Here is a 22,491-nt window from a genome sequence, read left to right as displayed (position 1 = left end):
TCTGCATATGTGCATCCTATATTTCCCTAAACAACCACCTAATCATCTATATAGTGGCTGCACATTGTATCGCATGGAGGTCATCTATAGATACATCCTGACATTTAAGGAAATATGCAGGAGGAATGTGTAGGTCATGTGCCCAAATGTTATCTATTTCAGTAAGAGTTATAGCTATAGATTTAGGTGTTCATAGGCATCCTGGACCCAAACCCACACAGCTTCTAAGATGACTAAATGAAGTTCCTCCTTCTGGTCTGGATTGGACCAGAGCTGTCTTACAATAGCACGGCATCTTCCCCATCATTCTAACCACAAAGCATTGTTGGACCGTATGTGCATATCAGCACACTTTTATACCAATATATCTATATTGATATATCTCATATCTATAGATAAGAACTCACAATGTTCCAAGAGCTATACCAAGTGCTTTGGGGACATAAGACACGTGGCTTCTACCCCTAGAGAACTGAGTGACTTCTGTAGAGGAATTGATGTCACCTTAAACACCATAAGGCTCAGTATGTGAGGGGGTGACAAGGGGAAGACCAGCCCTACTATAGGAGTCAATATGCTTATTTTTTGATGATTATAGAGAAGGGAGGAGTTAGGGCAGCATCCAGAACATCACCATCTATCAGGATGTCTACTTGTGTCTTTACTCTTCTCCTAGACAGGGTAGTCCTGTGAATTTGGGGTGTGTTTTTAGACTGTGATCATGAACCCCGGGCTTCTCTCCTCACTGGCCATATGACCCTCTAAGCTTCTATTTTTGCCTTTGTCTAGTAAGGATCTATTTTAGTTGTCCCATTTACCTGCTGTCTTGGTGGCTTATGACAATAGTAAATCATGTGCTCTATCATCCTGTGATTTAGGAAGAGGTCAGCAGGAACAGCTCAGCTCTTCCCCATCCCTTGAGGTTGTCTGCTGGACCCACAGTGGCTTCCTCAGCTCACTTGAGAGATTCCCCAACTGTGAATCTGTGTCCTGCTCTCTGAGACTGCTCCATGTAGCTAGCTTGGAGATTCTTTCATTATGGTGGTCTTATTGCTACAGTAGACTTCTGACAAGGAACCTTGTTTCTCTTAAAGAGTGAGCATAAATTGATGAGCTCTCTGACCTCTTAGCTTTGGAATTTCTGAGTATCATATATATCTTATTTAACTGGTCAAAGCAATAACACGACATCTGATGAGCTTTGATTCTTGGCAAGGTCACATTGGGAAAGACCATGTAGGATGGTGGTGATAATTGTTGCAGCTGCCTTTGGAAACATGATCTACCCTAAGATCAGAATAGACCTGACCTCAGAAAGTCACTGGGATGACTAATTAGATAATGTATGTCAAGCTTTTTACACTGTGCCCAACACAGGCAAGCAATCAACTAATGACATCTGTTATAATTTATTATGCAAAACTATAAGCACCAACTCAGGAACCCTGAGTTGGTATCATCAGCCACTTGGTCGCGTCACTTCAAACCCCATGCTTCTGTTGGGACAAATGGAAAAAGGAACTCACATGCCAATTAGAAGACTTCAGAACAAGGGTATTCCACCTATGCTCACGACTAGCCCAAGATGGGCTATATCTGTCCCCTAGGGGTTCCAATAGATCAAAGTTCCCACTACTGTGCCTTACAGCCAAGATGAGGAGCACAGACTGAGAATAGGGGGTGAGAAGGAGATGGTTTATCCAGCTATCCTGAGACAGAACAACCAGCGTGTACATGGTTATGTGGTACCCATCACTCTTGTAAGCCAGACTTCCAGCTCTCTTTGCCACCAGGATACAGTTTGTGTTGGGAACCAGGCACCATTGGTCCTACTGAACTCTGTATTGAGTGGAACTCAAGACCAGAATTTACCAGAAGTAATTATTATCTTGTTTTCTGGAAGATTTGACAATTCAAGAAAGTCTCTTTCAGTCCCCAGAGGGCCTCTGTGGTCTCAGCGTTATTGGTGCTACCTACGCCCCTGGGGCTACAGAAGCTGCGACAGGAGCCTGCTCATAGTTGCTCAGGCTCATATATCTCTGAGGAACCAAGCATCTCCTTCTAGAGCATCAGGAGCTTGGCCCAGCATAGTGGTGCATGCCTTTAAATCCAGCACTCAGCAGAGGCAAGGGATTCTCTGTGAGTTTGAGGCCAGACTGGTCTACATAGTCAATTCCAAGACAGCCAGGGGTACATAGTGATGCTGTGTCTTGGGGTAGGTGGGGAGAGTAAAGAATGAATGTCAGAAGGTTAGGTGAAGATGCTCAACATGGACTCTTAAGGGCGGTATAAAGGTCCATGGGATCTCTGATAAGGTGGCTTGTGAGTGTACCCCTGGACAATATCCTGCGTCATCAATGAAACCCCTCAGTCCCCATGGGGCTCCCCTAGAACATGAGACAAAGACTATAGACAGACAGCCCAAGCATGTTCCAGTGATGTGCTTCTCTAAATCATAGCTGTTACAGATCCAGTGTCAACAACTCATAGGTTTAGAAGTCTGTTCAAAACAAAAATCTATTTCATGTAGAAAATGAAAGAAAACTCAAGGCCATGGGAAGAAATTCTCAAAGCCTAGGCCATTTCTGCATACCCGCTGCTGTAAAGGGCTCGCAGATCCCACAAGCTGAATAGCAACTGAAGCCAGAGGCTGCTCAGGCTTAGTTCATAGTATCCACACTGCTTCCTAAAAGGCACTAGACAGGGAATCGAACTCAAGAGTTCCCATGTCCTGTGGAATTAAGAATACCAATGGGCTTGGGAGAGAGCTCAGTGAAGTACTTGCCATGAATTCCATTTACTGGATCCACATATTGGGGGGGGGGGGGATGAAAGCTGGGCGTAGAGATATGCCCTTGTAGTCACAGCATTGGGGAGGATAATCCCAGCCTACTGTGTGAGTTCCAGACCAGAGGGAAATCCTGCCTCAAAAAGAAATGCACACTAAGGAATAATAATGTCTGAGGTTGTCCACTGATTCACACACACACACACACACACACACACACACACACACACATACACACTGACATGTGTACCCCCACACACATGAACACTCACAAGATTTGGCTAATATGATGACTTTGCTTAACAGCACCACCACCAAGAATCTTCTATTTCAGCTACAGCAGAAGTGTAGTTTTAAAAACATGCCCTGGAGGGTGGGGTACAGGAATTTAATTCAAGATTTGATTGAATATAACATAGAAAAAAACGTTTGGTTTTATGTGTTTCATAGTCAGTGTAGCACATGCCCTTAATCCCAGCACCTGGGAGACCCAGGCTGGCAGATCTCTGAGTTCAAGGCCAGCCTGGTCTAAATAGTGAGTTCCAGGCCAGCCAAAGCTATAGTGTGAAACTCTATCTTGGGGGGTGGGAGGGAGGTAGGTACCAAAGCTCCAGATATGGCTTAGCATTTAAGAGTGCATGCTACCCTTGCAGAAGAAGGCCCACAGTCAGTTACTGAAACCCATGTCAGGTGACTCACAACCACCTATTCCTCCAGCCCTGGAGCTCATTTGGCCTCCACGGGCACCATATTCACGAGTGCACACTCTCGTTCAGAAACCCACAAGTTCACAAAATTAATAATAATACAGTTTTGGCTGAAGAGAGGCTTAAAGCAGTTAAGTGTGCTTCCTGTTCTTGCAGAGGTCCCAGGTTCTGTTCCCAGCTCCCACAAGGCAGTTCACAACATCTTCGACTTCAGTTCCAGGGCACCCAACACCTCTTCTGATCTCTGTGGGCTTCTGCATACATATGATGGGCATACACTTTGGCTTAGGCACACACATGCACATAAAATAAGTAATAAAAAATAATATAAAAAAAATCTCTTCAAAGCTAGAAAACTAAATTATAGATCCACTATACACGGAACTATTAAATATGATCACACTGAGGCTTAATTTCTGACTGGCCTGTGCTAGCTTTCGGGGCACAGTATGCAGAAAGATAAGAAACAGGTCTGATGGGAAGAGAGAGCATCAGGACAATAAAGGTAACCACGTAGCAGGTGCCTTCATCCAGGCGACACATATATCCCAACCCCTTGGCCTGCACAGGCCCTTTCCTGGCACTGAGGGTACAGAGACCAGTTTTCTTCTAAGTCCCATCATTCTGTGAGGAAGGCCTCTTCCTGTGGTAAGTTCAAGGACATGCATGTGCTTGGAGAGCCATGGAAACACAGGGGAGCCTCTAATCCAACTCGGCTGTAGTAGAGACTGAGGGGCACCGAGAAAGGCTTCCTAGAGAAGTGACCCCTGAGCTTGAACTTGGGGTTGAGTAGGAATGAACCAAATCAGAGAACCGGAGAGACAGAGAGGGATAGTGCAGGTATAAGAAACAATATCAGGTTTTATATAGTGGTGCACACCTTTTATCCCAGCAGCTTGGCAGGTGGATGAATCTCCGTGAGTTCGAGACCAGCCTGGTCTATGTAGTAAGTGGCCAAAGCCATACAATGAGACTTTGTCTCAAAAGAAAGAGGAGGAGGAGAAAGAAAAAGAAAGAAAGAAAGAAAGAAAGAAAGAAAGAAAGAAAGAAACAATAAGCTTCCAAGACCAGAAATGCTGACACCAGTATAGAGTAGGAGATGAAATGAAAGACAGAACCAGCCATGGGAGCCATACTAGAGTCCCTGGGCGCCCTTGGTCTGGTTAAGCAGAGGAGATAGAAACCCAGATGTGCACTTTAGCCAAGGCACTATAGGAGCTGCATGGAAAATATAGAAGGCAGAAACTAAAAAGCAGGGCAATGCACAAAGAGGCCACTGAACTGACTCCAAGTGACAAAATGTCCAATCCCAGGCCACGGTGTTGGGGGGGGGGGGAGTGGCATGAAGTGAAAACCTCACAGGAGATGTGAAAGCTGGGACTCAGAAGAATCCATACATGGCCCTGATGACTGAAAGGGAACTCCAGGATGCAGCTTCTCCCAGCTTCTCAGCTGAAGGACCCAGAACCGAGCTGGACACACCAGTGCAAGAGCCATGATCTGAAAGCTAGCAACCCAGGGAGGCAGCCACACACTGGGAATCCCAGCTCCAGGATCTCTAGCTCCCTACGAGGCAGTTGAAACTCACCGTGGAGCAGCAGGACAGGACCTGACAAAGATGTGGTATTAAACATCACAGAAAAACACTGAGAGGTAATGGTCAGACACATCCATTTCAGCATCCCCTCCAGCCATTCCCTTCTGCCCATTGCAAAATAGTCCATGAAGCAGGGTGGCTTTCTTACTCTTCCCGCAGGCCACTGAGACAGATCTCTATCATTCTATGGGTTGACAACATCAAAACAGCAAAACAAAAACAGGCAGAGCAGGTTGGTCATACATTTCCTACCTGGAGAGCCCACAGCGGTGACCTTTGCTCTTTTGTAGAAACGAGGCCTGGAAAACAGCTTGCATGATGCCAAACACTGGCATGACATGGAACTGCAGAACCTGGGTGCCGTGGTGGGCAGGCTGGAGGCAGAGCTGGCAGAGATCCGCTCAGAGACGGAGCAGCAGCAGCAGGAGCGGGCACAACTACTGGCATGCAAGAGCCAGCTACAGAAGGATGTGGCATCCTACCACGCCCTGCTGGACAGAGAGGAGAGCAAGTATGGACATGTGATGTGCTCTGCTTCCTCCTTATCTTTGAGAACCTGCACACAGGGCCTGGGGGTGGGGCTGAGTGGGTAGAAAGTGAGCACCCCCAGTACCAGAACAGGGAAAAAAAATAACCTTTTTTCTTGAATGACTCTTAACCCTTTTTAATTGAGTCTTTTTTTATTTTTATGGGTGGGTGTCCTGCCTACATGTAAGTCTGTCCATCACCTTTACTAAACACATAGAGATCAGAAGGGCCCAGAGTTAGACAGTTGTTGTTTGCTACCAAGTGGGTGCGGGAATTGAACCTAGGTCTTCAGAAGAGCAGCCAGTGCTATTAAGTGCCAGTGTCTCTCCAGCGCTACTCTCAAACAGTTGAGGAGGCTTCCTGTTGACTGCCTCTTATCTGAGTGACATACTGACCTACAGGGATGCTGAGAAAACTGTCTAACTTGGACTCTATAGGGAAAACAAGCAATGTGTCAGGAATGACAGGGGCATTGGCCACTGTCCCTTTCGTGAAAATCGAACTTCACAAAATCATCCTCCGATTTCTGTTATACACCGTGGCTTGCGGGTGTATGTGTGTGAGCATTTACACATGTGCATTCACAGGCATGTATATGCACACACAGAAATACTAAAAAAATAAAGTACAAAAGAAAACTTAGGGATCACATAGTCCAGCCTCTCACAACTCGAGAAAGAACGAGAAGTCCCGTGTGAGGTGGGATAGGGGTTGCCCATGGTCACACACAGAGGTTGAGGCAACTCTGGGACTAGAGCCCAGGCTTCCTGGCACTCTTTCAAAGAGCATAACACCCCTTTGCTGGGATGAACAACCACAGAGCCACCTGCAAACCTTCCAGCCCTTCCTCTCAAAAACCATCATCTCTCTCCCCCAACTGTCTTTTTGTCCAGTTGTTTTCTGTGGAATATGAAAGCCAGATGTTCCTGGCAAAACTAAATCCCTCAGATTCCTACTCACATATGAGTAAATATATAAAGTCAGTTTAAATAAACATGGAGGGGTGAGGGGGTGGGATGTAGTCCAAGAACACAAGCACCCACTGAGTAGCTAGCTGTTCTTCACACGTTCAGCCCTAATCCTGACGGCCCTCATTCCTTCCGGTGCCCACCAGAACACCACACATCCCCAGTCACTGAAAGGACATCATGCCCCAGAATTCTGGAAGTCATTTGTCCAAAATCCATCAAACCACAAACAGGGGTTCAAACCTTGGCACTGTCTTATTCCAAAGACCAAGTCCTTTCTCAGAATATGGCTTCCTTTCCCACACTCCTGCTGTGGCATCTTTACTGATGTTGTGTTTCTGTCGCTTCTGACTTGAGGGTGTGTCTTTTCAGCTAACGGGAAAAACAGAAACATGCCTTCCCCGGTTCACAAAGAAGACTACCTTCCTCCGCAGCCCACCGGTGATGATGTTTGAAGACCTTCAGTTGCTGCTGGATTCCCTAGTTGGTTCAGAGGGACTTGGAAGGCTTTCTGGGATCGGAGAGGGCTTCCTTCTGCTCTCATTTCTGTAATCTGTACCTTGAACAGCCAAGGCCTCTCCGAATAAATACTTTGTGTGCGGCTCCCAGTCTGCCATTTTGTGGTTAACTCGCTGTTGGTATAGAAACCCTTTGTTCTATCTGCACATCCCAGGGTCTCTTTGGGGGTTTGGGTTGGTGTGTGTGTGTGTGTGTGTGTGTGTGTGTGTGTGTTGTTGGTTCAAAGGATAGGACCCAGGGCCTCACCCATGCTGAGCATATACTCCACACTGTTCTCCCTCACTGGGAGCCATTCTTAGATGCTTCTGGAAGGGGTGTTGAGCTTGTTGAGTGAGTCCAGCAGTCTCACCACGGCCTCAAGGTTAATTGCTCTGGTTTAGTCAACACAAATGCTGTTCATTCAAAAGCTCTGCACTTAACAGGTACCCAGATCACATGCAAATGTGCCACAGGAGTGGCACACACACACCTACCTTTGTGAGAACACAGGGATCACTTTGTTGCTTTATTGAGCACACCATAATTACAGGCATCATGAGGAATTCCAACCTCTTGAATGTCCCGTATGCATATTTACACACACACACACACACACACACACACACACACACACCTCATTTGCCTGTGGCACAGCACCTCTCCATCAGTTTCAACCCATGGGGAACTAATTAGGTTGTGGATGCTGACCCACTTGCAGCCTCAAAATGTCTTTTTTGGGAACCCCATGCCAGCCCCCATGCCAGCCCTCTCAAGGCTTGGGCCAGCCAAATATATTCATGCATCTGTTTCCCACACAGGCAAGACTCTCCTGCCCTCAGGTTAAAACTGAAACCACCACCTGTGTCCTACCACAAGTTCTCAGTGCTCCCAAAACCACACACTATCGCTACCACTGCACCGCAGAAATTAATACTTGTTACCTGCCTGCCCCACAGAATTAGACCAAGATAAGCTAAGTCTTTGTCCCTTTGTCCTGTGAGCTGCTCACCCCGACAGAAGTATATATATATATATATATATATATATATATATATATATGTGTGTGTGTGTGTGTGTGTGTGTGTGTGTGTGTGTGTGTATGTATGTATGTGTGTGTATATATATATATATCCCAGTGTGGGAACATTTGAAGACCTTTGTATGTAAAGTCCCCCAGAGATAAATTGACACCGTTTAGCTCTATTTAAAAACAAACACCCTGATGTGAGGGCACACACCTGTAATCTCAGCACTCAGAAGCCAGAGGCAGGAGGATTTCTGTGGGTTCCAGGCCAGGCTGGTCTAACAAAGAGAGTTTCAGAACAGCCAAGGAATTCTGTCTCAAAAAACAAAACAAAAACCCTGTCTCAAACCTTTTTTAGAAGGAGTAAGCTGTCCTGGTTGGGATTGTGGCAGGTAGATTTTTCTGGCTGGCCAGTAGGACCAAAGAAAGTGAATCCATGAGTCTCCCAGAAGACCAGTTACTTAGACTCTACCCAGTATCTTTACATAATTCAGTGTCTGAAGCACAGAAAGAGAAAGACGCCGTTCGCTCCATTTCAGCCAAGCATCCACTTCCTCTCTAGCTGCATGCCTCGAACTGCTCCTAATTGAGCCACCTGGGTGCAAAAGCCACTCAGGAAGACAGTGCAGCTGCCCCAGCTACGTTGGAAGCTGCAAGTCGTGGGTAGCCTTCTCTCTTTTTTTTTTTTTTTTTCTTATCATTAATTACTGTTTCCAAGCCAAGATCTCAGTTTCCAACCTCTACACAGCCTGAGGCCTGGAAGGTGAATTGGACCCCTATGCGTTTTTTTTCAGAATCAGGAAGCCACTGGAAGGCGAGGATAGTAGACGCGCGCACTCCCAGAAGCTCGCTGCGTGGGGCTGCGCCTTTTAGACTCTTCTGCCCTGCGACTCTCCTAGAGCAGGTGCCGCTAGTTAGAAAGTTAATCACCTTTTGGCAGGGGAAAATCATGACTGACTGCTGCTTCCAGTTCCCAGCACAGGCTCCCGCTGCTTCTAATGAGGCTTCATTAGCAGGTATGAAAAGGCACTGCTGGCCCCTGGACGCTGCCAGCGCCTTTTAAAAGTCAGGCTTCCTCTCACAACATCGTGGTACAATTACCCGTTGGCAGCAGTTCCCTGACAGGTGGTGGGGGAAGCTGCTGTCGGTGGTGACAAGCATTTGTTCTGGAGTAGATGGGTAAAGGGCTTTGGCAGGATTTCTCCTAAGCACAGCGAAGCTCTTTCCACACCGTGGGATTCTGGGTTTCCAGGTGCGCCCCCCCCCCACACACATACCATGATAGCATCCATTAGCTTTGAGACCCCACATCCTCTGATAATAAACAATGTTCCCATATTTTACTACAAGGTTATTGATAATGCTTTTAAGCATGGACTGATGCTTGAATGTTTTGACAGATTTGGGGGATACCCATAAAACAGAGCAAAGTGGCACTTTACAGTTTGCATGGCCCCTTCCCTAAATTCATTTTGTCCCCAAAGAAATGAAGATAGAGATCAGGATCTGATTTCAGTTGCTTTTCCACAACAGGATTCATTAAGTGCCATCTAGTAACACACTGGCCTTTGTTTAAATGCCCTACCCACATTCTTCAATAAACCCTGGGTCACCTCTCCTGTTTTTAACTTAATGACAACCATTTGTTTATTGGGAGGAGCTTGTCTGGGTGCAGGTGGAGTCAGAGGAAAACTTTTGGGAGTTGGTTCTACCATGTTAATCTTAGGGATCAAACTCAGGTCATCAGGTTTGATGACAAGTGTCTCTCCCCTATGAACCAGCTCGCTGACCCAATAGATTGCCCCTCTGGGCAATATAGGATTTGGGCAAGTACGGAATCTTACTAGTGGTTGCCACTGGCAGACAGAAATGTAAGATGCCTGGTTTAATTCATCAGATAACCAATTTAAAAAACAAACAAACAAGGCGTTTCTATGTATCCCTGGCTAGCCTAGAACTCACTATGTTGGCTTGATTTGGTTCTGACTTTTGGCTCTGGTTTCAGGTAGCTCAGACTGACCTCAAGCTTGCTAAGTAGCTGAGGATGACCTTGAACTCCTTCCTACCTCTCCCCACCTGCTAAATACTGAGATTATAAGCATGTATCACCACACCCAGTTTGCACAGAATAGTCCTTTTCTGTGGGGTGGGGCAGTTCCAGAATACAAGATGGTGTTTTAACAACAACAAAATAAAATTGTTGCGTCTGGAGGCAGCTCAGCCTTTAAGAGCATCTAGAGGACCCTAGTTCCACTCCATGTCAGATGGCTCTAACTCAGTGGAACTCACCCTTCCTAAAGCTGTGATCCTTAATATAACTATCATTCTGGTGACCCCCAACCATGAAATTACTTTTGTTGCTACTTCATAACTGTATTTGCATCACTGATATTGTGATGTGAATATCTGTGTTTTTTGGTGGTCTCAGGCGACTCCCCTTCCAGAGGGTCACAAGAACCGCTGCCTACTAACCCCATGAGAGCCAATGCCTCTGCCCTCCATGGGTACAACTTATCCCACAGCCCCAAGACTATGAGACAGAAGGACTCCATGCTTCCTGCTCCCCACAAGGTTCCCTTACCTCATGTGACACATGAAAGGTTGGCTAGCATATATAACCCGGATAACCCAACACAGGAATTAGGGGAGGGGCCACTCAGACTTGCATTTACCATCAAATAATCGTATCCAGGGATCAACCTGCTGGAGGAGTGAGCAATAAAGCAAGCTATTTTTGAAGCCGGAGGGACTGGCTTAATTAGATCATATAGGCTGCTTATTTTGAACAAAAGGTTAAGCAGGATCCCAGCAAAGACAGATCTGTGCGGTCAACAGAAAACGCAATTTTCCCTGTCATGCTCCACAGGACCTGTTCTGATGAGCGGAAGGTAGCTCACACCACGGGAGTCAGGCCTTTTGCAAAATTCTCCATCCAGCACAAAAGCCATGTTGCCTATTAGGAGAGCCAGCTCTGCAAGGTGGACAGGTAGCAAGCTATGGACTTGCCTTGTCAAGTCATAGGTGTGTATGTGTGGTGTGTGCACGTGTGTGATGTATATATGTACGTGTATGTGATATGCATATGTGGTGTGGTGTGCGTGGTGTATGTGTGTGGTGTGGGTGCATGTATGTGTGTGCATATGTGCATGTATGTGCACATTTATGTCTTATGTGTGTTGTGGTGTTGGGGGGCTTGCATGTGTCAGTGCATATATATGTGTTGCTACAGATAAAGTTCTCACAAACAAGAAAAAAAAAGTGAGGCTGAAAAGTCTATTTTGTAAACTTGATGAGATGGTGAAGAAAGAGGTTTCACACTTACAACACTTGGAGTTGCTCTGGTGCTCTGAGAAGGAATAAAACAAAGGGTGTAGGGAATCATAATCTCATGGTGAGTTGAGTTCCCTGTCATTTAGCTTCTGCTGAGCCAGGGTAGGCAAGATAAGCATCTGGGGTACTAAGTTGTCCTGGGGAAGCAGTGCGGCGGATTTATATAGTTTGGGAAAATAAGGGCTAGAAGCCCCCTGAACAACCATCCTGCCCCATAGCAGTTCCTCCCTTCCAGATTAAATCACCTTCCTCCATAAAGATGTGCACAACCCCTGGTGCACATAAACTCGTGTTGGGTGCCAACACTTTGGTATGTGCAGAATGCAAACGCACTTGAACATAATTCAGCCTAGTCCTACAGAAACAGTGTCAGCAATGTGAGTGATTTTGAATTTTAAAGATGGGGAGTGGGATGTGCAGGTGAAATTAATTTTAGTCACATTTTAATGATCTCCATATATTTAAACTCTTCTCATTCGTGGAGTAATCGATATTTTAATTATTAGTGGGGGTCTTTGCATTATTTTTTGGTACCAAGTCTTCAAATCTCACTTACAGCCTATCTCAATGTAGGTGCTGAGTTCTCCCTAGTATTACTTGATCTGTGTATACTTATATATTTAGATCCCATGAAACTTTTACTTGGAAAAAAATGCATATATTCAAGTTGTTTCAGGACTATTTCAAAGCTTAACTCAGAATCCCAAACTTGTTTTCATTTCTATCTTCACCTCTATATCGATGTAAATGCTGGCTAAAGAGATGGTTCAGCAGTTCCAATGGCTGCTCTTCCAGATGACTAGTTCAAAATGCAGCACCCTTGTCAGACAGCTTACAACCATTTGTAACTTCAGCATCAGGAGATCCAATGCCTCTAGCCTCCTGGGGCACCTAATCTCGCATGTACATATCCACGTTTGAATATACACACCTACACATAATTTACAATAATAAACCTTTAAAAATAAAAAAAAATTTCCATAACTGCTTCACCTGTTTTTAACAGAGCTCATTTGACTTTGAAACAAAGGGATGTTCATTTCAAAGCCCCACTCCTCCAAGTAGTTGGAGCTACAAGGCCCAACCCACAGAGATTCACTTCCTCCAATAGTGCCACACTCCATGGGCCAAACATATTCAAACCACTACATTCTACTCCCTGGTCCCATAGGCTTGTTTGGACGCATGAGTCTATGGAGGCCATACCTAGCCCCATATAATGCAAAGTACATATGGGTTTAACTCCCCATAATCTATCACAATTTCAACAGTTTTTAAAAGCCCAAAGTTCAAAATCTCTTCTGAGATTTATGTAATCTCTTAACTGTAATCCCTATAAGATCAAAATAAAAAAAGCAGATCATGGACTTCCAACATATCATTACCGTTCCAAAATGTCATAGTGCAGAAAGGCTCGACCAAAGCAAGACCAAAACCCAGCTAGACAAACTCCAAGTCTCGATGTTTAATGTCAAAGCACTCTTCAGATCTCCAACTCCTCTTATCTTTGTGACTGATGTTGGCAGATCTGGCATTCGGTAACAACAAACTTTGATCTCTTGGGCTGGTTCCACTCCCTGTTAGCAGTTTTTCTTGGCAAGTATCCCATGGCTCTGACATCTCTAATATCTTGGGATGTCCAAAGCAACTTCAACTTTACAGACTCTTGTTCCAATGCTCTGTTTCCACACAAGATCCTCTGGGCTCCCACAAAGGGCTTGGGTCACTTCTCCAACTCTGCCCTCTGTAGCACTCTAGGCTCTGGTTGACTCCACTCCACTGCTGCTGCCGGTTTTGGTGATTGTCCCACAGTACTGGTACTGGCATCTCCAAAATGCTGGGGTTTCCCACTGTAACTAGGCTTTACCAATAGCCTCTGATAGACTTTCTTCATGGTGCCAATCCTCAACTTCTTTGCATGACCCCTTTGGTCCCGGGCCGTCAACTACAACTGAGGTTGCACCTTCACCAATGGCCTCCATGGCCTCTCCCAGTACCAAGCCTCAGCTGCTCATCATGACCTCTTCATGCCTTCAAAACCAGTGCTGCCTGGTGATTCCTACACATTATCAAATCCAACTGCAGCATGAAATACAACCTTCACTATCTTTGGAACACAGCTTCTTTGTGCTCTCAGAAAACACTTCCCAGAAGATTTCACCTCAGTGGTGCTGGTCTCTTTGTATTCACCACTAATTTCTTAGCTCCAGCTAGCCAGCATCAATTGTCTCAGGAATCCCTTCTATTCTTGACTCTAAACCCAGAGCCACTTGAAATAGAACCATTTCCAGGCAGAACTCTACTAACCCCTACCATACATGCCCAACTTTTTGACATTGGATCATGATATTGTCATCTACAGAGTTCATGCTTAAACAGAAAACCTCACAACTGAGTAACAAAAAAAAAAAAAAAAAAAAAAATGCAATCACAAAAAAAGTCTCAGTGTTCTAAGTACACTTTCAATTGCACACTGGGCTTCATTCATAGCTATCCTGGGGCTCGTGCATCCTATGGGCCATAGGTTGGGCATGCCTTTGTACTGAGACACTAAAAGCTTTTGTATAGGGATAAATGAGATATACAGCAGTGGGAAGAGCAAAGTATAACCCGAGGAACAGCAAGATGAGCTTCAGGACTCATTTTGCCACTGAAGGAAGAGAAAATACATACCCCTGGTAACTCAAACCCCAGTTAAGGTTCTTGTTGCTGTGATAAACACCACGACCAAAACCAATGTGGTTAGGAAAGGGTTAATTTCAGCTCAAGACAGGAACCCAGAGGCAGGAATTGATGTAGAGACCACAGAAGAAGGCTTATTACTGACTTGCCCCTCGTGACTAGCTCAGTTCGCTTTCTTAGACACTCCAGGACCACCTGCCCAAAGCTGGCACTACCGACAGTGGGCTGGGTCCTGTTTCATCAGTAATCTATCAAGAAAATGCCCCACAGCCCAATAGGACATTTTCTCACTTGAGGTTCCCTCTTCTCAGATGTCTATAGCTAGAGTCAAATTGACAAAAACCCTAACCCACATAAATGTAAAGCTGGTCGTCATGAAGATGTGTGATGCCGTCTGTGCAATCGAAAAAAAAAAAAATAGAGGAAGAGGAAATGAGGAGGAGGAGGAGGAAGAAGAAAAAACTGCAGCAGTGAACAGTTTAAGGAAGCCTTATATTAACTGAGCATTGTGGTCCATGACTATAATCTCAGTACTTGAGAGGTAGAAGCAAGAGAGTCAGGAGTTAAAGGTCAGTGTCTTAGTCAGGGTTTCTATTGCTATGAAAAGATACCATGACCACAGCAACTCTTATAAAGGAAAGCATGTAATTGGAACTAGCTTACAGTTCAGAGGTTCAGTCCATTACCATCATAGCTGCATGCAGGTAGACATGGTTCTGGAGAGTAGCTGGAAGTTCCTCCACATTGGATCTGAAGGCAGCAGGAAGAGAAAGTGAGCCACTAGGCCTGGCTTGAGCTTCTGAAACCTCAAAGCCCACCCCCTAATGATGCACTTCCTCCAACAAGTCCACACCTACTCCAACAAGGCCATATTAGCCTATGGGGGCCATTTCTATTCAAACCCAAACAGCTAGTTTAGGCGACATATTGAGTTCCTGGCTAACCTGCGATACATGAGGTTCCATCTCCAAAATACAACAGGAAAAGTAGTCTCACATTATTATGAGTTCCCAGCCAGGGGACAAGACCAAAGCTTATATAATCTTGGACACTAGCTGTTTTGTTTAAATTTGTCTTGTTTTGTATTAAGAGCCTCCAAGATGGCTCATCTGATAATGGGGTTTGCTGCCAGGATTAACACCCTAACTTCGATCCCTGGGATCTATGTGATAAAAGGAAAACAATGACTCCTACAAGCTGTCCTCTGACTTCCACAATCACATTGTGTCATGGCCCACCATGACCACCACATACAAAGTAAATAAATAAATGTAATATTTAAAATAGGAATACAGTCTATCTTGTTTTTAAGACTTTGACAGAAACATATGTTCTCAGGAGGCTGAAACTTGGGACTTGAAGTCACCATGCAAGTGAGGGCGTTTGGAGCCTAGTTTGAAACATCATGGCATGAGCCACCTCGCTGATCACAGTCATTAAAGATTATGATCCGAGCCGATCACACCGGTACCCCCTTAGCACCAGTCACTGAGGTATCTCTAGGGTTAGTGCTCCCACTCTGGCCAGGGTGGAAATGGTTTATAGAAACTTGTGGTTGTAAAACAAAATTGCCAGATATTCTATTTCCAACAGCCCTGGCTGGCGCTGTACCTTCAATAACCGGGGCAATTAGCTGCAATATTTTGCATGTTTGTCAAGGCTTCTATGGAGTTTCGGAATAAGGTAGTCTGCTGTCTGTTAGACTCATAATCCTTTTGCTTAAGACAGGCCAGGCAGAGAGAGAGAATTCAATAGCTGTTAACTAGGGAGTCAAATAACTGGATCCCCAGTGTCTTTGCTAATAGAAAAATGCATACAGAAAGCATGCTTTTAGTATAAGTTCGTAAATGTTTGTAATATAGAACACAAATTTAACACTAACCGTGAATTTAAACATGTGCTTACAATGCGTTACACCTGCCCATTACCCAGAGAGAAAGGGTCCCCCAGTCTGCCTCAGGAAGGGAGAAATGAAACATGAAATGTGTTGTGTGGGAAGGGACAGTGCTAAGCTGTGGAGGGCACTTCATCCGCCTCTCCTGCAGCCTATCTGTGGCTCCTCTTTACCCTGTGGTTTAAGCTTTGATTTTTGTAGCAGACACACTGATTAAATCTTTTCGTTCTTTAGGTGACTGCCCGCCAAATATTTGAAGTTGTTTATTGTATCTTCAAATTAAAATGCCCTTTAGCTTATTCATGATATATTTGTTCAATAAATATTTAATTGAGTTCTTGAAGGGGAAAAAAAAAGAACGTGCTCATATTGGATTAGGGCCCAGCCCATTCAGGATCTCACCTTAGGTAATTATATCTGCAATGGCCTTATCCTCAATCAGGTCCTGAATCAGAACTTAAATGTATATTTGAAACAATTCAATCACCTCCGCCAGACCACTCTGTTTTACAGAAGGTCCCTCTAATCAGATTCCTGACGCTGCTTTGGGTTAGACACAGCTGTGCACTTTTGTTTGGAATTCCGCACAATGGATCAGGAGACTCACGGTTCCAGTGTGCCCCGCTGTGCTGATGTAAACATTCATTATTTAGTTAGGGGTGTGTGTGCCCAGTGTTTCTACTCCAGTTACTGATTCCCCCTTGGGAATTAATAAGAATCTATGTAAACATTCTTACTCCTTAAACTATGTGTGCAGTGTGTGTAAGAAGAAATGTTCTTGTCATATGTTAAATGTGAATATGTTTGTGTAAGAAAACATGTTCATGTGTATGCATGTGTTCCCCCCCCTCTCTCTCTGTGTGTGTGTGTGTGTGTGTGTGTGTGTGGACCAGAAGGCAACTTTGAGTATTATTCCTTGGGTTTTTTTTTTTTTTAATAATTTTTACTTATTTATTATATATAAGTACACTGTAGCTGTCTTCAGCTACACCAGAAGAGGGCATCAGCTGGGAATTGAACTCAGGACCTCTGGAAGAGCAGTCAATGCTCTAAACCACTGAGCCACCCCTCCAGCCCTCCACCTTGGTTTTTGAAGCATACTCCTTCATTGACTTAAGGTGATCGATGAGACTAAGTCAGCCAGTAAGCCCAAAGGATCCTCCCGTCTCCATCTCCCCAGCACTAAGGTTTTTGTTGTCATTGTTATTATTTGGGTTTTTGTTTTGTTTTTCACACAGGTCCAAACATAGATTCTAATCCACCCTTGGGCAGCAAGTCCTTTGCTGACCGAGCTGTATCCCTACCCCAGCCCTACCCTCCAATCTTTTCCACTCCTTCTAGCTCTAACACACTGGTGATCCTTGGGCAAACTGATTTTTTTTTTCATTACAGTTAACACATGTTGATTTTCCAGATTCATCTTTTCTATCACATTTTCCAGAGGGAGGAGTATTCTCCTATAAGAAAGACTGTTCCTTTCTTCACTCAATGCTAACGTGTGGATTTGTATCAGCAGAACCCAGAAGAGGGAAGAGAGAGTTACTGGGATATCTATCCCATCATGCTTCCTTGAAGCCTCATCACTGGATGGCCCGAGATCTCACTCAGGGTCATTGTGATATGAGGTGGTCCTAGACCAGCTCCATCTTTGCTATTTCTGGAAATGAATTTTCCTGTCAGCTACACAAGCCTAGAGGTCATTACCAGTGCCCCACTGTCCCTCCCCTGGGGACCCTATTAACACCTCACGTGATTTATTCTACACCTGCATCTCTGCTTTTAGAAACTGAGCCTGAGGTGCTTGTGGCTGGAAGAAGCATTGTATGCACAATCTGCTTCTTAATAGCTTGAAGGGTGTGTGGGGGGGGGGTTGGGGGAGTTGGGGGGCAGGCAAGATACAAGTATGGGAATGTAAATGTGGTAAAAAAAATATTTCTATTTGAGAAAATCTACATAAAAGCAGTATGAGGATTTTTTTAAATTACTCTTGAAATCTTTCTGAAAATCTGAACTTATTTCAAAATAAAAATGTTTTAAAAGCTCTACTCAAGATAGAAATCATGTTATACTGGAAAATCAGTAAGAAAGAATCAGTCACTTAAAAATCTTGCCATGGAGGGACTGAGGAGATGGCTCAGTATGTAAAGCACAAGAGAGAAGACCTCAGGTTGGGTCCCAACACCCACGTAGAAAGTCCAGCACAGCGGCACATCTATAACTCTGGTGTGGGGAAGGAGGAGATGAAGCAGATTCCAGAGGCCGACTGCCCAACCAGCCTACCCAACCAGCAAACTCCAGGTTCTGTACGACCCCCTGTGGCTCACACAGAACTGTCTTCTGAGCAGTAACCCTGCTCCTGCCACTGGTCATCCAGGGTGAACTTTGGTTTGTCATTGGGACCTTTTGAGGAGGTGGGTAGACGTGTCTTAGCACCCACCCACGGGAGAAAACTCCCTGGAGACCGCTAAGGTCAAGAAAGAGTAATATTGAAAGGTATTCAGTGTCGATCTCTGGCCTACACAGGTACATACACAGATGAGCCCATACACACATGCACATGCAAAATAAATGAATAAATAAATCTCACCACCCAGAAATAACCTGTGAGCACATTTGGTGATCTCTCTGCCTCTGTCTATGCCTGTCAGTGGATAAGAAGGAATAATGGAAAAGAATATTCCTGATGGGGCATGGCTGAATGATAGAGCCCTAGGGTCAATAGGGTCAGTGCCCAGGAAAGGAGGGAGGGAGGGAGGGAGGGAGGGAGGGAGGGAGGGAGGGAGGGAAGGAGGGAGGGAAGGAGTCAAGGAGAAGACACACACTTAAAAAAATAAAAATTAGGGCTGGAGAGATGGCTCAGTGGTTAAGATCACTGACTGCTCTTCCAGAGGTCCTGAGTTCAATTCCCAGCAACCACATGGTGGTTCACAACCATCTATAATGGGATCTGATGTGTGTCTGAAGACAGCTATAGTGCATTTATATATACACACTAAACAAATAAATCTTAAAAAATAAAAATTAATTTTTTAAAAAACGGCAATCTCTACCTCTGAGCAGGCTTGGGCTGCATATACTCCTTTTAAGCCAAAGTTTTATTTAAAGAAAAATATAAAATTAAAATATTAAACTTTGGTTCTTCTTTTTACCTGGGAAAGTATACTTCTGGACCCAGGATTTAGAAGAAAGCAATGAGCTTCCTGTCCCGGCCGCCATCGGAGAGCTGCAGCCATGGCCCTGCGCTACGCTATGGCCGCGGGCCTCAACAAGGGCCACAAGAACGTCAGCAAGCCGAGGCACAGCCGGCGCCTCACCAAGCACACCAAGTTCGTGCGGGACATGATCCGGGAGGTGTGCGGCTTCGCTCCCTATGAACGGCGCGCGATGAAGTTGCTCAAAGTGTCCAAGGACAAGCGCGCACTCCAGTTCATCAAGAAAAGGGTGGGAACACATATCCGTGCCAAGAGAAAGCGGGAGGAGCTGAGCAACGTGCTGGCAGCCATGAGGAAGGCGGCGGCCAAGAAGGATTGATGAACCCTCGGCCTCAATGAAAGAGCTTTCCTACAAAAAAAAGAAGAAGAAGAAGAAGAAGAAGAAGAAGAAGAAGAAGAAGAAGAAGAAGAAGAAGAAGAAGAAGAAGAAGAAGAAGAAGAAGAAGAAGAAGAAGAAGAAGAAGAAGAAGAAGAAGAAGAAGAAGAAGAAGAAGAAGAAGGAAGAAGAAGAAGAAGAAGAAGAAGAAGAAGAAGAAGAAGAAGAAGAAGGAGAAGAAAGCAATGAACATGAGACCCTGACCCCAAAACAAACACACAACAAAACCAACCAACAAACAAAAACACCAAGAATAAGTGAAATTGTGGCTAGCTTGGATTATCATGTAGTCCTTTTAAGTACACGTGTCAATTTTGTAGAATATCGATGACCTCTTTACTAGAAAACGTAATCACCAGGCGTGTAGCATAGGCCTGTGACCTGAGAACTTCAGAAACAGGCAGGAGGGTGGCCAGGAGTTTAAAGTCAGCCCAGGCTACATAGTAAGACCTTGACTCAAAAAACAAACAAACGAACAGTAAACGACCATGTAACCATGTAAATGTCAGGTCTAAAGAACTTCACTCCCTCCCACCCCCACCTATCAAGTTCACGCTGGCCTTCAGGCGCCCTCCGCATCACAAGCATCACAGATGCCTGTTACACAGCTCAAAGTCCCACCAGCATCCTAGCCCTTGTCACCTCCTCCCCTACCAGAAACCCCTGCGGCCACTCTCTCCCCAGCCACTCTTTCTCTGCAACCCTGCTGTCCAGCTAAGCTAGAACGCAGCCTCCCCCTCTCTGTCTTCATCTTTCTGTCTCCGTTCGCTACCCCATCTCTGTGTCTCAGTTACCCCTCTTCCGTATCATCTACTTTCTATGTCCTTCCTTCTTCCCATCTCTCTGCGCACCCCCCTCTCTCCTCTCTTTCCTCCCCCTCTTCCCCCCTTCCTTCTCCCCTCTTCCCTCTCCCTTCTCCCCTCCCCTCCCCCTCTCTTTCCCCCTGTTTCACTCTCTTGTGGTCAGGTCCAGTCTTCCGGCCATATTCAATCTATTGCTTTCTGTTTGCTCTGCACTCTTCCAGCCGCCTCTGTGTGTTCCCTCCCTCGTGTCTACATAAGTGCCTTCCCCTTAAGCAGATCATCTACATAGTCAGTTCAATCAAGGCCAGCACAGCATAGGATGCATGAGCCCCTGTCTCAAAACCCGACAAACAAACAAACACAACAATAATATAGATCAGAGTGTGATGGCTCACAAAGGTAATCCCAGAATTTGGGAAATGGCAGCAGGAAGATCATCAATTCAAGTTTTAGGCCAGCACTGTCTACATAGAGAACCAAGCCTGTCAATACCATACAGTAGAATATGGGGTTTTGGGGGTCTGTATGTATGTGTGTGTGTGTGTGTGTGTGTGTGTGTGTGTGTAGGATGTGGTTGAGACAGGATGTCTTTACATATCTCTGGCTGTCCTGGAACTCACAAGGTAGACCAGACTGGCTTCAAACTCACAAGAGTTCATCTGCCTCTGCCTCCCAAGAACCAGGATTAAAGATATTTGCTGCCACACCCAGTGTAAGATGCTATTTCAAACTGTTTCCAAAACAAAATAAAAACAAAAGGCAAAGAAAGAAAAGTAACATCACTAAAATAAGCAAAGTCAAAATATGCCAGTGACCAGAACCGGAACCAGAGCCAAAACCAAAACCGGAACCGGAATCACTGCAGCCACTGAGTAGGAATGCGTCCATCAGCATTTTAGGGATAGAAAAAACACAGGATCATTCATTTTCAAATATTCTACTCATTTTGTAATATTCCATTGTTTCATAAAACTGTGACTCAGAAGAAGGGCTTAGATTCCGTGATAAGAGCAATGGGGAAAAGCCTATGTGCTAAGAGTCATAAGTGCACTGCTTAAAAGCTCAGACATCAACAGCACAGAATTGCTTTACCAGAAGACCTAAGTTCAAATCCCAGCACCCACACAGCAGCTCACAAATATTTACAACTCCAGTTCCAGAGTAGCTAAAGCCCTTTTCTGGGCTCTGTGGTCACCAGGTATGTTACACAAACTTATGTAGGTAAAACATTCATACATATAAAATAAAAATAAAATTTTTATGCAGATAAAATGAATAAAATTAAAATTAAATAAATAATGGCATCACAGATGTCCCCTCATATTTACTCATGGATATTTTAACAAATTAATACTTTTATTCAAAATATAAGACAAGTGGTGTTCTATCTACCTAAAACTATAAACAATTCAGTGAAACTTTTTTTTTTTTTTTTTTTTTTTTTTTTTGAGCTGAGGACCAGACCCAGGGCCTTATCCCCAACCCTCAGTAAGACTTTTAAATTGTTCTATTTTGCTTTTAAAAGTTTTAGAAGTTAGTTTTCTTTTTTTTTTTTTCCCACTTATTTAAAAGGCTGCCCCAGTTGGTGAGATATGGCTTGGTTGGCAAAATGCTTACCAAGCACACACAAAGACCTGGGTTCAATCCCCAGCACTGCAGAAACTGGCCATGATGGCATATGTAATTCCAGCACTTGGGATGCAAAAGCAGAAGTTCAAAGTAATTGGCTACTTAGAAAATTCAAGGCTAGCCTAGGACACATGAGACTGGTATATATTTGCTTGGATACATACAATGCACTTTTAGAAATAAGCTGCACAGATCACAGATATATAACCCCTATTACTATCCTTGTGCTTGAGGAAGTGGCTCATGGGGGAGAGGGGCTTGCAGTTCAGGCTGGGCAACTTCAGAGGAACCCAGTTCAATCCTCAGAGACCACAGAGGAATAAAAATCATCTTCAAGAAAATTTCCACTCACCTTCATAAACACATACATACAAGTTGTGTGTGTGTTTACGAAGATGAATGTGGGGGGAGGGGGGAAAGGGAGGGGGAGGGAGAAAGAGAGGGAGGGTGAAATG

General features: G+C 44.7%; 2 protein-coding genes across 2 annotated transcripts in view; both read left to right on the top strand.

Annotated features, from left to right (window-relative positions):
• BFSP2 (beaded filament structural protein 2) overlaps positions 1–10,148 on the top strand; it is a gene marked incomplete at both ends in the record, with an annotated part of 48,855 nt that extends 38,707 nt beyond the window's left edge. The window contains 3 exons of the mRNA XM_080934671.1: positions 5,383–5,613; positions 6,961–7,071; positions 10,116–10,148. Of these exons, the coding sequence (XP_080790797.1) occupies positions 5,383–5,613; positions 6,961–7,071; positions 10,116–10,148 (375 nt within the window). The remainder of the gene's footprint in view (positions 1–5,382; positions 5,614–6,960; positions 7,072–10,115) is intronic.
• A 9,099-nt stretch (positions 10,149–19,247) lies between these two features.
• Positions 19,248–19,547, top strand: LOC308434559 (large ribosomal subunit protein eL36-like; the record flags this gene model as incomplete). Its single annotated transcript, XM_080934868.1, has 1 exon — positions 19,248–19,547. One exon carries the CDS (start codon positions 19,248–19,250, stop codon positions 19,545–19,547), a length of 300 nt encoding a protein of 99 aa, XP_080790994.1.
• Positions 19,548–22,491: the final 2,944 nt, after the last annotated feature.

Source organism: Micromys minutus (assembly GCF_963924665.1).
Source record: "Micromys minutus genome assembly, chromosome: 21".
Lineage (NCBI taxonomy): Eukaryota > Metazoa > Chordata > Mammalia > Rodentia > Muridae > Micromys > Micromys minutus.
This window is presented reverse-complemented; position numbering and strand designations above follow the sequence as displayed.